The 16,846-nt window shown below is 46.5% G+C and overlaps 1 protein-coding gene across 1 annotated transcript in view; it reads left to right on the top strand.

Moving 5' to 3' along the window:
• The window catches only part of LOC138580811 (active breakpoint cluster region-related protein-like), a 392,929-nt gene that overhangs the window by 85,568 nt on the left and 290,515 nt on the right, over positions 1-16,846 (top strand). Inside the window, exons 5-8 of the mRNA XM_069651664.1 lie at positions 10,700-10,807; positions 11,323-11,377; positions 13,245-13,297; positions 13,637-13,777. Coding sequence (XP_069507765.1) covers positions 10,700-10,807; positions 11,323-11,377; positions 13,245-13,297; positions 13,637-13,777 — 357 coding nt within the window. The remainder of the gene's footprint in view (positions 1-10,699; positions 10,808-11,322; positions 11,378-13,244; positions 13,298-13,636; positions 13,778-16,846) is intronic.

Raw genomic sequence — 16,846 nt, 5'->3', positions numbered from 1 at the left:
ACCTTGAAGAATTCAGCACAGCATAGGTAGCACCCTGGAGTGTCAGAGAAAATGGATTAAGGACCAAGATGGCGGACAGGCCAACTATAGTCTTGTTCAAGTGCCCTGAGCCCAAACCAGCCTCGACAGCATTCAGGCAAAGCAAATAGTCTCGGCCCTTGCCCAATTACAAGCACAGGTGCAAACCCTGACTGAAGATTCACCTAGAGGAAGGAGAGACCACACTATAAAAGCACCCAGCTCGAGTCAGGCAGTGTTGCAGGAATAGAAGGATGGAGGCTGGAAAGCAGTGTAAGGAGCAGAGGCTGGAAAGATAGACGAGAGCAGAGAGGTGCCAGCTGGGGAGAGCAGGAGAGGTGTTGAGAGCTAAGTGGGTCAAGGAGAAGGTGGTGACATCAGAGTGTCAGAGTAAACAGGGGGACATGGCAACAACTGAGAAGATGGTAATATCTGAGGCAGAGGTGGGGGATAGCCAAAGAAGGAGGGATAGCAACAGAGGGTTAGCGGGAGCAAGGAGTTGTGGTTGAGAGTACACAGAACAGTAGAGGCGATAATAACATCGGGAGAAAGACTGTGGCAGGAGGTAAGGATGACATCAAGGCATGAGAGCAGAAAACAAGAAGTGGTGGTGAAAACCAAGATGCCGGATGAGGTGCTGAAACCCAAAGTGATGAAGGAGCTGGCAACATGAGGGAGTGGAAGGACTATGTGTGACAAATGGGCTGAGTAATCCACAAAGTCTTCAGAAGGTTTCAAAGGTTTTATTAACAAAATCACAGAGGTATGGACAGTTCTTGGAGAAAGGGTTAGAATAGGCAAATAAAAAGAGGCTCTGGCTGGAAAAGGGGTGTGGCACTGCTGCCCTCCCTCTCTCACTCACCTCCCGTGGGATTCCCACCCTAGACCAGGCATCCGTAGCCCCAGGTTGGTGCTATGGTTCGGGAGCCCCTACTGCCTCTAAAATTCAGATGGCTTCCCTAAGTGCAGGCTATCTAACTCCCTCAGGGATCTTCTCCCTAACACTACACTAGCGATAGTTAGTGCTAGTGGGTGGGGTATGTGTGCGGTCTGATTTTAAGGCCCTGTCTTGTTGTTACTCTGCTTCCCCCCTAACATCCTCCTCTCTCCAACTCCACCCAATTGTTCTCCTCTCAAGTCATTCTCCTCTAGGTCTCCGACGTTTTTCTCTCCTCCATCTGCCTCCACCCTTTGATGTTAACTCTCCTCCTACTGTACTGCAGGATTGGCAGATTACTGCGCTGGGTGCTGTTGGGATATGGTGCCAGTTCAAAGTCTGCATGAATGGCTGCATTTCAGGTTTTGAGGTTGTTTGGCTCCAGCCCAGGTTTTCCGGGTTGCCTGCAAGGGGACCCTGGGAGTTGTGATTCTGAAACAGAAAAGAAAGAACGGTGGCCGGCAACTGTTTGGGGAGGCTTTTTGACACAAAGAGTGGTATCAGGGTTGACGTTTCCAGCACATGGGGGAGAATGTTCAGGAACTAGGGACCCCTCAATTTTACCTTCATCGTTCTGGGCAACGGCTACCTCTGACATTTGCTTTAATAAGCTTCCTGCCCCAGGCTGAGAAGGGTTTTTCCCACCCCCCATTTTACAGGGTCATGACACTGACCCTGTCACAGCAGATGAGGCAACATCATGGGGATATAACAGAGGGGAAATGAAGAACATCCTGAGGGGGTGGTAGTAAAAGTGGTACTAAGGAGGCTGGCGGGGTAACATAAGGTAACATCAGGAGGAGAGATAAGTTGAGATTAGAACATCAGGTGGTGAGGAAAGGACCCAGGACTGTAGACCGAATCAACATCTATTTAGCAAGAGCAGGTAGGCCGTGGTTGTCCCGGTTGGCCCTATGCAGGACCAGAAGGTAGATAGGGCAAAGGTCAGAAAGATTACTGTGAGTACAGAGAGGGTGGGAAAGAGAACCCAGCAGGCAACCCAGTGATAAACCCAGCTTTAGCTGTCCCTGCTGGATGCATCCACTACCCCACATGCTAACAAGACTTTACAGCAGTGCCCTTGTTGGGGTGCGGAATTCTGGGAAAGCCTTCAACTACTAGTCCGAACCGAGAAGAAGGATTTAGATCACCCAAAATCCCGCATTGCCAGGGAAGGGGATGAGTTAAACCCTTTTGAACTGTACAAACTGGGACGTTTCCTTCTGATTCTGAAGGCATAGATACCCACATCCCTTGTAAGAGACATTTGGCAGGGGGAGGTTTTCTGAGAAGGAAGGGACCCACCCCCACTGAGGGAGGAGAAAACCATCCAGACCTTTGTTTTATTTAGGAAGATCCCATTTGCATTTGAATTGCCCAATTGGTCATTTGAGTTTTAAGCAATACCCTAAGAGAGGGCCCTCTGACACGCAGACTTGGTGCACTGCTTGGTCCCAGGTCGAACCCTGTAATGCTCCACAGAGGTTCATAACCCCCTCATTCATTTAATTATTTAAAACATGCTTGGTAAAATGTATTTATGACGCCCAGTGATCCGAATGCAGTGTGAATTCATAAACCAAGTGTTTGTTCTACGTCTGTTAGTAGCAATCAAAAGACAAAGCCAGTCAAGTTAGCTTGAAAAAATGATATATACATATTTAAAGACAAATATTTTCCCATTAGCAAAAAAAGAAATCTGCGTGATAATATTAAAAGAAAAAGAAATGAACAGACTCCCAGTATAACACAAATCTCTCCCATAAGCTGCACCTGATAATGAACAGCTCATTCCAGCAGGCAGCCATCTTGTAAACCCGTACCACCGTCGGGAGCAGATGACACGGCTTGCATCTTTGAACTACACGTGTTATAATGGCTGTGAGGTCAATGTAACAGTGGCTGATGCTAATGAACAGACCTCACCTCACATTCCCCTTCAGGGCTACGAAACAGGATACCGTATTTCTGTCCTGTGAATTGGACGGGTTCATCACGCGAACGCATCCACTGCTATTTAGCTGCCACCCTCATTTGTAGTTAATGGCAGGAAAGTGAATATTTTACTACACGTTCTTGTCGGGTTTCACAACTATCTTATTGCACTGGGGAGTAGGCCAGACCAGAGTCAAGGGCAGGGAAGTATAGAGGCACATGAATGGGAGGGAGACCCAGGTCTAGCTGTCTACATAGAGGGTCAAATCGGAAACAGGGGAGAGAGATGGGTCCAACTTAGACCACAGATACACGGCCGAGAGGAAAAAGATAAGAGAGAGGTGTCCAGAACTCGGAACCGATGGACACGGGGTACAGGGAGCATGTTGCCCCCATGGGCTGTGGGGAGGAGGGGCCTGTGGGGGGGGGCGTTGCTGCACACCAAGGTGTGCTAGGGAGGGAGGGATGTGGGCAACAATTGGTCAGAACACTGTGGGTGGAGAGAGTGCTGCCACTGAATAGCATGGTTGAGGAACCACACCTCTGCACACAACATAAAAGTGGTAAGTGTAGCACACCAGAATGTACGAAAGGAGAAGAGATATGTGCCCAGGCAGCCTAAAAGCAGGGGGCAGTATGGGGTACTGCCACTTACCACTCTACTAAAAAACTCATCCTTCTACATACACCTCTCAAACTCTGAACCAAACACAACCCCAACAAACCGCACGCCCTTCCCTACACCACAACAACAAAACAAATCGCACATAGCCTCGCCCAACAGCACATGGCGGCTACCAACCGAAAATCACACCCAAGCTCAGCGAACGGTCTAAACCGAACTGAAGCTGCCAACAGCACATCACAGCCCCCTTGCTCTTTTCGCCCACTCAATCCTACTAACTTTCCCCACCCTCATCCCCATTGTTTTACAGATCCGTCCGAGCGCCAAAAAACCATGCAGGTGGCAGCACTGCGAGGTACAAGAACCTTTAACATAAGATGACACTGAAGTAGTCTTCTACTGTTTTTGGAGGTTTAAAATAAAGTCAATCTGCACTGTTATGTAAACAGCAAAGAAAGGAAGAGCTCGTATTTTTATAAACACTAAGAGGTATATGAGCAAGTTATCCACAACAAATGTACAATCCTGTCAAAGAAGAGAATAGGTGTCTTCTAAAAGTACATGCATTTTTTTGAGAGCACCATCATTCAAACATATTCAGCATAGTTTGATAAATAGCCTAGAAGATGTAGACCTATTGGATGCAGCACTATATTTTGGTATACTGCTTTGTAAGCACAAATTATGTAGGTGCTATGTTTTATGCCCTGCGTGGATGCATATCCGCTTGCGTGAATACATGATTATATCTCAGGGTGTAGAGTCTAGAGTGTCCTATCACCTTTTGCTAGGAGCTATAGGTCCACAACCGTATGGAATTCAGAACATCTTCAATTGAACCTATGGAGCCAGAAAAACTCTTCACCAGCTCCAGACTATGTTAAGAACTGTCTAACACCATGCATAGGCGTGTCCAGGGAGTGGCCTGGGGTAGCACGTGCTACCCCTGGAATCCGATTGGCCACCCCAGGTGCCACCTCATTATCCTAAACTATGATCTTTATGTGTGGGTGCACTCTACTTCATGCCACCCCGGCATAAGTCTGTAGCCCACTTGGGCCACCCCAGTCAAAAGAGTCCGGACGCACCACTGAGACCATGCATAACCACAAGGACTCCCCATTACACATGGAAGAGTGTTCCCCTTCAAAGTCACCCAAAGAATCAACGTCTGAGAGGCAGAAATCTTGCAAGGAGTGGCAGTGAGCTTGGGAACAGCCTCCCTAAATTCTGGAGAGATGGAAAGAAGCTCTTGAAATTCTGGAAAATGTAAATAACTTCCCTGCATGGTCGGGTGTTTGGATTTGGACATTGAAAATTGAAAAAATAAGAGATCTTCTATATAGCATATGCTATGGTTGTTGAGATAATTACAATACAACTCTTTAATGCAGTTGAATGGTGTCAACCCTTCGCTTCCCCTTCTCTCTCCTTTCTCTATACACATCCACCATGTTTTTCTTTACACAGTACACCCCTCTTTCACAAGCACCCTCAGCGGTCAGAAGCGAATGACCTACATGTAGCACTATGGAAAATATATATATATATACAATTCAAAGAGGCATCCAATATGTAGCTGGCTCCCTTGGGGGTGACTCTATCTGGACCCCACTCTGCAGAAGCGAAGGGAAAAAAATGAAGTCTTGCTGGATGGGGCGGGGGGGGGGGTGGGACAGACGATGTCTGACTGCCTTCTGGAGTCACACCGGTCGTTTAGAGTTTAGCAAAGAGAGTGTTTCGTGAGGGCTCTTTCGCCGGAGCTTTCCAAGAGAGACTACACCAACCATTTTACAGACCTCTTCAAAGGACCTTTCACTGGCTAATGATTTTTCCGGAAGTGGAACCTGCATTCCCAGACCCCTGGGGCATTATCCCAGCTCTCTAAGGCACCAGAGCTTCCCCAAAGGGCATCTACCACCAACCCTCCCTCAGGTGAGGATTCGGGCTGCCCTAACCAATGTAAATCTGGATATTGGGATTCATTGTACAAGGTCATGGGTCGTATTCACCCCATATGACTTTCCTTATGCACGTGTGTATTGAAATGGCGGCTGCCCTAAACCTGATTGCTTTGAATGGAAAGATGGGCAATGGTACATGGCTTTCAGACTCAACTAGTTTCAGAGCAGTCGCCCCACTTTCTGTGCTGCAGGCCAAGTTCCCAATGTTGAACAGAGGCTGGGCAGTGCCCATGTGTGCAATGCCCCCCATTCCCACACACAGAAGCGTAGATTTGCCGCTGCTCACAGAGCGGTTAGATTGACACAGCGGGCCGCTCCCTTCCTGTGGATGGCCTAACCCTCCCCTCAGTCTCCCCTCATTAGTAGGGTGCTAAACGACAGCCAGTTCATCATCAGCCCGGGCCATGCCTTGGAGCTGCCTTTAAGGGTTCAGGGGGAGTTCTACTAAGGGAACGCTAACAGAGAATTGAAAGTCAAACATTTAGGGGCGCAATTCATTGATAACCACATCTCCTGTGACACATGGGCTGTGACAGCTGCACAAGGCCTGGGACCAACTTGCCTGCTCGTCAGACAAATTGCTACTAGTGATCCCTCCCTCACCTATCCCAGGGGGGGGGGCAGACGTCCCGCAGTGTGTGGACCTAGCTTAGGGAACACTCTGCCTTGGGAGTTGATTCAGTTCAGAAAATCCTAGAGACTTTCTTGTCAAAATAAACCATAGAAACAGGTCTATATGTAGGACTCCATCAAGTTTCTCATTGGAAAGTGGAGTTTGGGAACATCTGCACTCAGGTGCAGGTGAGTCAGCTCGGTTTGCGCATCATACGTACATCTACATTCAATTTCAAGATTGCCTGTTGCCTCCACATGAGTCTAATGTAACGTGAAGCAATGCCTTCACCCGTGCAGATATGGGATATCCCAGTCCATGAGGGCATATGAGATACTCATGTTAAGATTGTACACAGTATAAGCCGCTTTCCCAGGCTGGGACGTAACTACACAGCTTTATTTATTTATTTATTCAATTGTTCATTAGGAAATACAGTGTATTTTAGATCAGGAGTCTTCAATCATTTGTCTAATTTTCACTCAGGCATATTTCTTTCTTTCTTTCTTTATACATTAGCAAATTAGAAGTATATTTTTCATTACATTTGTATTGTATTCATTTGCTTTGGTTAGGGGATAGCACACAACTGTGATTGCTCTTTTCTGGACCCAGCGACACTTTGCTTTAAGATGCAGCCCACCCGAGGCTTCACACCTCAGCTGGCCACCTGCGTCAAGTCCCATGGGTTCTAGATCAACATACGCCTCTCCTTCAAGAAGCACATAGCAAGGAAAGCCCCGCCTCCCACAAACATCTTCAGATCCCCTGTCCAAGTCTTGGTCCTCTAGTACCTGGATGGTGGCAATGCCGTTCTGAAAGGCCTTCGGGGAACTGCTCTGGCACCCCTGAGATGTGTCCTGCTTGCTAAAGCATGTCTCATCAAAGGACTTCAGAAATTCCAGCACATCACCCTCACCGTTTTCGAACTGCACTGGCTCTCTCTGAAAGCACGCATCATCTACAAATCCTGCGGCATTATCTGCAAGGCCATTGCTCTCACGCGTCTCCAAGTTGCCTCATTGAGAAGCTCAGCATCTCCTGAGGAGAACAATCCACCAGACGTAAGGACATGTGCAGACTTCACCTCCACTGGTGCTGAAAGGAAAGAACCAGAAGACGTTGTGAAGTGCTTTGTGATGGGTGCGTCTGGTAAGGGAACTTGGGTGAATTGTCCGTATCCGAAACGACCGAGGAAGAAATGACCGAATGTTATTTGTTCAAAAATAACATTTTATATTTCCTCCTGCAGCCATTTCGGATAACCGATCCCACCCACCCCTTTACTTACCTGTCGGTGGCACACTCCGCTGTGTGCCACCGACTCGCGGTGTCCCTGCGAATGCCTGTTCCCATTCACTTCAGTGATCGGGATCCGGCGAAGCAGGGTCCCTTTGGTTTTTTAACTTTATGCGAACAGGTGCAGGGTCACCCCTGCAACCCTCGCTGACATTATACTGAACAGGAGTGTGGGGGACGCCCCCTCTCCCATTGTTCACTATAATGCCACTGAATGGGGCATTTGGATTAATTTTTCGGCCGTTCAATTTTTCGTTTGGCCGAATTCAACCAAATGTCCCATTAAGCCTTTTATATTCAGTCTTTTTGGGTCTTTCCTGGTAGGGAAGGGAGGTGTGTTGTACTATGTGAGGGTAGCACCGGATACATGTGTGCTATGTGAATAGTGCCAGACATTGAAGTAGTACTATGCGGGTAGTACTGGATGTTTGGATGGAGAGTGTAAAGTTGTTGATGAACCGATTTGGTACCGGATGTATGGATGAGTGGCATGTTTGTTCATGAGTACAGAGCAGCCGAAGTGCTCTCGGAGAGAGAAGGTTGACTATTTTATTTATTTATTGAACCTTTGTATGGCGCCCATACAGCAAAAGGTGTTTTCTACACATGGACGTGGGTCAAGATGAGAGGGGACTATATGTGGAGGTGGGTCCAGAGGCATTTTAATATGCCAGGCATTTACAGAGCGAGCTTTACTGATCTTTAAAAAGTGTGAGTGTGTGTTGTATAAGTATGTTCTAGGTTTGCATGATGGGCGTGTCTGGAAATGAAGGGAGGTGTGTTGTGAAGTGTGTTGTGATGGGTGTGTCTGGTAAGGAAGGGAGGTGTCTTGTGATGGGTGTGTCTGGAAACGAAGGGGGGGCTGTAGTGAAGTGTGTTGTGATGGGTGTGTCTGGTAAGGAAGGGAGGTGTGTTGTAATGGGTGTGTCTGGTAAGGAAGGGAGGTGTGTTGTGAAGTGCTTTGCTGGATGGATGGATGGATGGATGGATGGATGGATGGATGGATGGATGGATGGATGGATGGATGGATGGATGGATGGATGGATGGATGGATGGCACGATGGATGGATGGATGGATGGATGGATGGATGGATGGATGGATGGATGGAAGCTGATCTGGAATGCATGAGGTCAGAGAGAATGTTGGTAGGTGAGAGTGTTGATGTATGAGTGAGGGAGTATTTCTGTGCTGATGTTCCAACCCAGGGAGTTGGAGATATGTATCCCGGGTGGTGGGAGCCAGTGGATTCCTCTCCTGTAACTTAAGGACTTCAGAGTAACCGGGATAAAGGGCCTTTTTTGTCTACACCCCCAGACTTTGGAACCTCCTCCATGTAAATATGATTTGCTCCCTCGCTTCAGGAAGGAGCTGTAGACCCTCTTCAAGGAATGGCTCCTCCCTACCACCTTCATCCACACACCCTCCTCTCCACACCCTACCTGAGACTAGGCGTTCTGCTCCCCCTGTTTCGTCCCCATGCACCTTGTAGATTTCTTGCTACCTAATGTCTGCACTCCCCCATTGTTAGCTCCCCACTCCCTTGTATCTTTGCTTCCCTCACTGTGTCCTTCTCCTTGTGACTTGTAAAGGGTACCATAGCCTCCCAAAGTTACATCTTTGCCCAATAAATACCCTAATAGTAATAACTCCTACCACCTGAGCGAACTGTAGAAAGACTGATCTACTGCCGCGCTCCCTTTATCGAAAGCTACTTTGACCCATTGCACTGTTCCTTGGACCCATCTGGAGCCCCTGCGTAGACAATGAGTTGCAGCCCACCCTTGGTTAGCATCAGTGAGCCCGAACCTGTGCTGAATTAAGCTAAATGCCCATTATAACCCCTTCCTGGGTCAGTAGTGTTTGCTTATATGTTGAACACAGGACCGGATCAGATTGTTCTTCAGACCCAAGTGATGTTCTAGTGAACAACCTACGCTACACCGTCCTGTTTTCATAGTGGGTACAACAGATGCACCTTTACCTGTAAAGTGTTGTCAGTCCTCTAGGCTTGTCACTCTCTTGGTGGAGCCCAGTACTGTGATGTATTACGTTTGTAGCAGGCCGAAAAACCTGGATGCCAGGCAATCAGTCTCAGACCTAGGCAGGCCCAGAACTTGAGCCTCTTGGCTGGGGCCAGCTATGCAAGCCCTTTCTGCACCAAGACCCCATGTGCTAGCTTTGGATGTTTCTCGTCCTTTACCCATCCTTTCAGCTCTTCTTCGCCTGGTCTTTTATACTCTCTCAAGCCAGACTCACCCTTTTTCCAGAACAAATGTGCCTCTCACACACATGACACCTATCTCTTGCTAACTTGTTATGAACCCTCAAATCCAATGTCTCTTAGTAGTTCAAAGTCATGGGTGCTGCACTGATAGCACAAGCACCTTTGTACACACTTTGGGGAAACGCTGATGCACACTGTTGACCAGAGAGCCATCTGGGAAACTAAGGTCTGACGCACCCCTTCTTAGGTCTCACTCTTCCGTAATTGCATGTGTAGGAACACGCATTCTCCATCTACACCCACTTTCCATGGAGGACATGGAGGCAGACAGACAGAACTTATTCCCAGTGGAGCTGATATTTAGGAATTTGTGGCTGGAGTTACTGGAGCTAAGTCATGCGTGGGAATATAGCATACCTGGAGATACTGGCAAGTTATCTGCGTTCTTGGCATCTGAAGGGTCTAAGTACTGATATGGGGGCAGCTTCCCCTCGGAATTTCCCCATTGTGCTAGCTAGGCAACGGGTTAAGCTAGGCTTGGAAATTGCCAGGTGATGTCTCACAACATGGCAGCACATCCAGTGACCTCATGCAGGAACATCACAATATTGGGTTGCACATTGCGGCACGCGTTTTCACTCCCAGCCCAAGAGGTGCATCTTAAGATGGCTGACTTAATGTATAGAAAAGCCAGAGATGATGCACTCTCCATAAGCTGTGGCACAAACACAGAAGATACATTCCGAGTAGGAGCCTTACATGGAAACAGGCGCCTTATGTCTAGCTCTACTCCATCCTCTTCCGCAGCTGCCTGGTACATCGAAGAGGAGGAAGAATGGAGGAGGGGCATCACAAACCATTCGATGGGGTGCTTTACCAAGGCTTGGTACCTGTGAGGCAAGAGTCGGCAGTGGAAAGGTTCCTCAGAGCTTGGAACAGGAAAGGGGAGGCACGAAGCAATGTCAGGAAGAGAGGGAAGAGTGGCGTATAACCAAGATTTTAGAGGGCATGTCCTGATTTTCACCAGCCTGTAATCACCCCCTCTTCATCACACCTTTCCCATCCTTTGCTGTTTCTCTTCAGGTGACCCAGCTCGGTGTGTACCGCTCCTACATTGGAAACCACCAGCTAGCCTTTCAGACGGTGAAGAAATGCAGCAGCTCAGACGCTCGCTTCAAGAAGGTGGCCGAGGTATGGACATAACCAAGACACGCACACCCACATGCTTGGTAAATGAGCAGGGTTTGCCCTGTGCTTATGCAGTCCCATGTTGACATCTTCCTCCGCACACCACAGCAGTCCAACCATCCTCAAAACATGTGGCAGGTGAATCATTTATCCCTGGAGATGCTGACAGACCTATCTGGTGATACATTGGGTGTTCAGGGCCATTCCAAAAAGAAGTTACTAAATGTATCTCTGAGTAACTCCAGGAGGGGACAATTCGATTCACAACATCACTCCTGAGTATCCCACTAGTAAGTCAAAATTACCCATAACAGCTTAAGAGTTACTCATAGTAACTTCTTTGTGTTTGTGAATGGAAAAGTCCTCTCCAGGGGTGAGTTAAGGTTACGTCTGAGTTACTCATGGTAACCTCTTTGTGAATGGACTCTTTTAACCACTTTTGTTGTTATTAACTAACAGAGCCATTCATATTTGCAGCGGCTTCAGGTCCTTAATGCTGTCTTGTCTCCCTTTTGCAGGAAATAAAATTGCCAACAGCTGCGAAGGATGCTAAGTCAACCTACACCTTAGAAGGTAAGATTAAATGCCAGATACCTGAAGGCCTTATCTCAAGTACCATGTGGGATTCCTTCCAGGGTCTGTAATGTTAAGTGGTCTTATACAGCGCCCTTCTGCCATTAATGTTGGCCTTGCTCCGCATGGATCTGTAAGAAAGGTGGTATGGTATGTTAGTTGGATAGCGGGAAGGCAGATGCAGAAACCTGTGGTGTTGGTGGATGCAGGTCAGAAGTACTCATTAACTGTCTGCCGATATGAAAATCTCTGTTGTTTGTGGTTGCTACAAACAGGAACAGGCTAGCCATATGCGCGTGCCCCGTGATTGTAGAGTGTGGAAAAGACAGTACAGTTTTGATAGAAGATGGGTAGAGCTGCATTATGTTAAGTACACTAGACCTGGTTGGTTATTGAAGGGATGTTGGACATGTAAGGTTGCAAGGTTTTAGTAGCAAGGAGTTAGTTGAGGGTGTTGTTGCTTCATGGGTCTTGGTTGTTGTTACACTGAGATTTGGGTGCAGACCAGTGTAATGTAACAGTGGATCCATAAATAAAATTGATTTCCCACAGATTGTAGTGCAAAGTTTTACAATTGCTTGTCCTAAATTGGTTGGCTGAAGAGTCAAGTCTTGAGTTGTTTTTTGAATGTCAGGTGGTTCACTTCCAGATGGAGGGGTCTGGGAAGGGTGCTCCTCAGTTTGGTGCCAGAACTGAAAAAGAGGATCCTGCTTGCCATTTCCTATTGAAGTTAGGAACTAGTGCCAGTTCAGCATTGCTGGGCCTAAGTGTTCTGGAAGGAGTGTAGTGTTGAAACATACTTCTGAAGAAGCAAGAGCCCCCTCCATGTTATGAACGATGACCGAAGAACAAGGTTTTGAAATGAACCCTGTTTTAGATGATTAGCTAGTGCAGAATACGTAATACTGCTGTGATATATTCAAATCGCTTCATTCTGAGAGGTAGGCTTGCCACTGCATTTTGAACTTTTTGAAATTTCTTCATTAGGTATTCTGGTAGTCCGAGATAGTGACTGCATGTTCAGACTAGTTTGTATAATATTTGAGAAATTATGGCTGTAGGCGCTAGATCGTCTGGGGAAAAAGTGGGGCACCAGTTCTATTCTATTTCCTGTTTGCATCTTTGATGGTACACATACGCTCTACACTTTAGAAAGTGATGCCACACTGGTCTGTGTTCCTTCTTTTAAACATCTAATTTGAGAGCTTAAAAACTACCAATACCCAAGACAGTGGAGACTCAAAGGTGTTTGGGCCTTCAATGAAAAATCTCTAGAAGGTTTGATGGCTGAAAGGGCATCTGGGCTATGTATGGAGAGAATTGTGGGTTTTAAACCTTACATTGGACCTCATTATGAGTCTGGCGGTAACCCTGCCGGTGCTACCGGCGGGTTGCCGTCAGACTCATAAAGTTTTACCAGTGCCTGACTTCCTGGTGCCACTGGAACAGTCCCGGCTGCGTTGAAAGTCAAGCTCCAGATTTCGTAACTCCCCATTCCCATCTATGGGAGTGGGGAGATGGAAGCACCGGCAACGTTGCTAACAGTGCCGGCACTTCTGTGAAGAATCTGCCTACCAGGGGCGACTGCGCCCGGCAGGGTCAGACCTGTCGGGTGCAGCGGCCCGGGCAGGAAAAGTCGAAATGAGACCCATTGAGTTGTTTTAATGTTGAAGAGATCTTTGTCCACACCTTTGTCTTATTTAGTGAATGCCTCTCCAGTGGTACGGGGCATACAGGCTATCACAAAAGGAGTTTGGTTTGTTATTGAACGGCTCTATCTAGAGCTTAAAGATGGCATGTGTTGTAGAAGGGACAGGTCCATAGGTTTAGGGGTGAAATTCTAAAGTCTTTTTGTTTTTGCTTCTAGAGCTGCTCCTGACCCCAATCGACCGTGTCACCAGAAACACTCTAGCACTCCATGTAAGTGTTCCATGGGGTTTGAGTGCCCTTGTGTGTCCTGCCCAAATTAGATCCTATGGGGTTGGTTGTTCACACAACTGTCTTACCAGCAGCTCTGCCAGAAGTGTGATGGTTCCCAGAGATCTCTCTGTATATGTGTGAATGCTAAAGAGGGTAATAGTGTCACTCTCCATTGGAAAGCAGGTGTGATTGATAACCTCACAGCTCCAGGTCAATGACTTCCTCTTTTCTGTTTTCATCCCTCCTTCACTCTTCCACATTTTCCATCTGTCTCAGGTGGTCTTTTTGTTCAAACCCACTGGCTCAGGTTCCATCCATCCTCTGAACCTCTTTTTGCAGGACCTGTTGAAGTACACCCCTAAGGACCACCAGGATTATACCCTGCTGCAGGATGCCCTCTCCACCTGCAATTATTTTCTTTCAGGGGTAAACGAGGAGATCTCCCCCCGCAAGAGCAGTGAGAGCACAACCACGTCTAAGGTGGGTCATTGCATGCAGCAGGCCCCTTGTTTGTCTTCCCACAATGGGAATCACGCCCAACGCTTGTCTGTCTGTACCTGAAATGATTTCTGTCTATACCAGCATACAAGCTCTGTCTGTTAAATAGTTCTCTCAAGCACAATATGTTAAAGGAAACAAGATATATCAAAGTACAAGCAGTTCAAAGCACTAGAAAGGGTTGATACACAATAAAGAAAGTACAACGCACAGCATACCACAATGCTTTTTACATCATAGAATCTATCAGAATACTCTATTGATGCACAATGTGAGCCTCCAAACGCAAACTGCTACAGTGAAAAGTAATGCGCTCTTACAAGCACCAGTAGTAAGGTGGAATAACATTCATCAAGCGTTTCAGTTGACAGGTGCCCTGCCTCTTTTCCACACCGCACACTCCTATTAATTTGACAGAACCCCAAAAATGTAATTGACCCCCTACATTTTAAATATGAATTTTATATACAACTGATAATATCCCTGATGTAGGGCATAGATAAAGATATAGTTGAACCCCTATAAATGTAATTGAACCCCAGAAAATTAAAATATAACAATCAGCTATAGCCTAATGGTGTACGGTAGCCATACCTTGCTTTTAGCCCATTTGTGTTAGTCAGCCACATCTTGCAGTTAGCCTAACTTGAGTAGGGTAGCCTCAGCTTGCATTTAGCCTAATCTTGTAAGGTAGCCATATTTTGCATTTTGCCTAATGGTGTAAGGTAGCCAGCCATACCTTGCTTTGAGCCGATTTGTGTTAGTCAGCCATATCTTGCATGTTGCCTATGTGTGAAAGGTAGCCATATTTGCATTTAGCCAAATTGTCTAAGATAGCCATATCTTATATATGATTGTACACATGTAACCGATGCCTTTTCTCCTTTCTGTATTAAATGTTTTTTAACAATTAGTAAAACAGACTCATTGTTTATTACTTTGTCATATTTGTGTACAATAACACACAACAGTTGTTGATACTTAAAAATATATTGAATTCATACAAGATAACACTAGATTGAACAGACACATCTGCATTTCTGGCACAGGGTAAAAAGTCAGCGAGATCTATACACGCTGTGAAATGTTTTATTGTAAACAAATGTCACCATTTGATCATTTTGCTTGCGATTGCTCAAGTACATTTTCAAAAGAGCCAACACTGATCTCCATTTTGACATTTGACTGGTGAAGAATATACAGTGTTGTACACATGTAATGGCTTTTGAGTCTTGGACCGGTATGGTGGTATAACATAAATACTTTGCAATGCATTTCCCATAATCCATTAAAATACCAGCACATATGGGGTGTTGCAGAAAGTGTACCAAGCTGTCAAACACTGTTAGCGGATGCCCCCCAGCCACAGAGCTATCCAATGCGTTCCACCCTGGGCCTGCGGATCAGTGTTCACCATCAGGCTAACCGGACAGGTGCGGGATAGTTACGTGGGGAATGTATCAATGGAATACACATCGTGAAACGTTTTCATGGTGTGTCTATGGTTATGCAGGAATCGTTTTATCTGTAGTCTATGCATTAAATATCAAAGAGTATGTTTTATTGCACGTTGATCTCAAGAACGCTATCGAAAACGCTCCACACTAGAAGCGAGTGCATAGCTGCTAGGTTTCCATCAAACTTTATATCAGCTTGTAGGTTCCCACTCTTCAATAGGGTCAATTGGCCAGATGATGCGTTGTCGGGTCTCAGATTGAAGGCCAGTAGCGTGTAGCCGCAGGGATAGTCACTGTGTGGGAAGGCAACCGCTGCATCACACATGTGCTTCCCCATAATAGACAGAAGCCCCATGTACTCCTTGATTATGTACGGAATTCCAAAGTTAGTTGCGTATACTTTAGCTGAGATCAAGACACCAGTCTTATGCAACACTGCATAGTTCATGTTGCAGTGTTTGAAGTTGAAGGGGTTTTGAGCATCTGTACCTGACGGCGACGCTGCTTCAACAATCCCCATGACGATTAATTTGGGGAGCTGCCCCAGGAAGAGGTTGTCTTGGCTAGTACCCCGGCTAGTACCCCGACTTTAAGGGCCACCCTCTCAACAGGATACTTCAAGTTAGATATTTGCAACACCTCTGCATGTAGTCTAATAGTTGGGGAGACGCTCACAAGTTTAACTAACAAACTAGCTGATATGATGACTAGTTTGTACAGTTTGGCATCCCTGCTGATGAGACAAAAAGCATCAGTTTTATCGGGATAGTTTCCTTCTAAGGTCAAGGCTGTTAATTAATAGTTTGTCCTAGAACAAAAGCTCTGAATGTAGATGTCCTAGTAAATTGAATGGTCTACTGAGCCTGACATAGCAGGCTCTCTTCACAAACCCTGCATTCTCACCATACAGAACAGTGGTGTCGAACTGTCCCACAGTGTCTCAGTAAAGGAGACCGGCTGAGAGCTGGTTTTCCAAAGCACCGGCCCATCATTGAATATGTTCTCTATATAGGCCCTGCAGGCGTACATATTATCACTCTGTGTTATCATTTGATTGCCCAGTATTACCTCCATCACCTGGTTGAACATTGTGGCTATGGTATATGCGATCGTAGCCACTTGTGCACCATCTGCGATGTTGGTGCCGTCGGAATTTGTTATTTTACAAGTTAGATGCAGCAATGTGTCGTTCATATCCAGATACATGTCAGTTGATCCCGATACAAAGAATTCTATGGGGGATAGCAGTGATAGCACCACCAGAGGCGACACCTCCATGAATAAACTGTTCTCGATGTTGGTTTGGGTCGGTTGTACACTGAAGAGATCAACTTCTGATTGTGCAAAAAGGCCATTGTTCTTTTAAGAAGATATCACCGCTCTTGTGTCTTTTAGGACTAACACACTTCTTCTTCATCTGATATCTGCGTCGGGCCCTCAAGCTTCTTTTCTTAATCGGGTTCAGTAGTCCACGTAGATGGGATGTGGCCTCTTTCTCTTAACACTCCTACAATGTCCGAAAATGAAGCCTGATCCATCCTGTCCTTCATTTTTCTTTTTGGCGAGACGATTGGGAACTGCTGTTGTCACACTC

This window comes from Ambystoma mexicanum, chromosome 3p, assembly GCF_040938575.1.
Source record: "Ambystoma mexicanum isolate Mex_15411 chromosome 3p, UKY_AmexF1_1, whole genome shotgun sequence".
In the NCBI taxonomy this organism is placed as follows: Eukaryota; Metazoa; Chordata; class Amphibia; order Caudata; family Ambystomatidae; genus Ambystoma; species Ambystoma mexicanum.
Note: the sequence above shows the minus strand (reverse complement) of the source record. Positions and strands in the feature narration are given on the sequence as shown.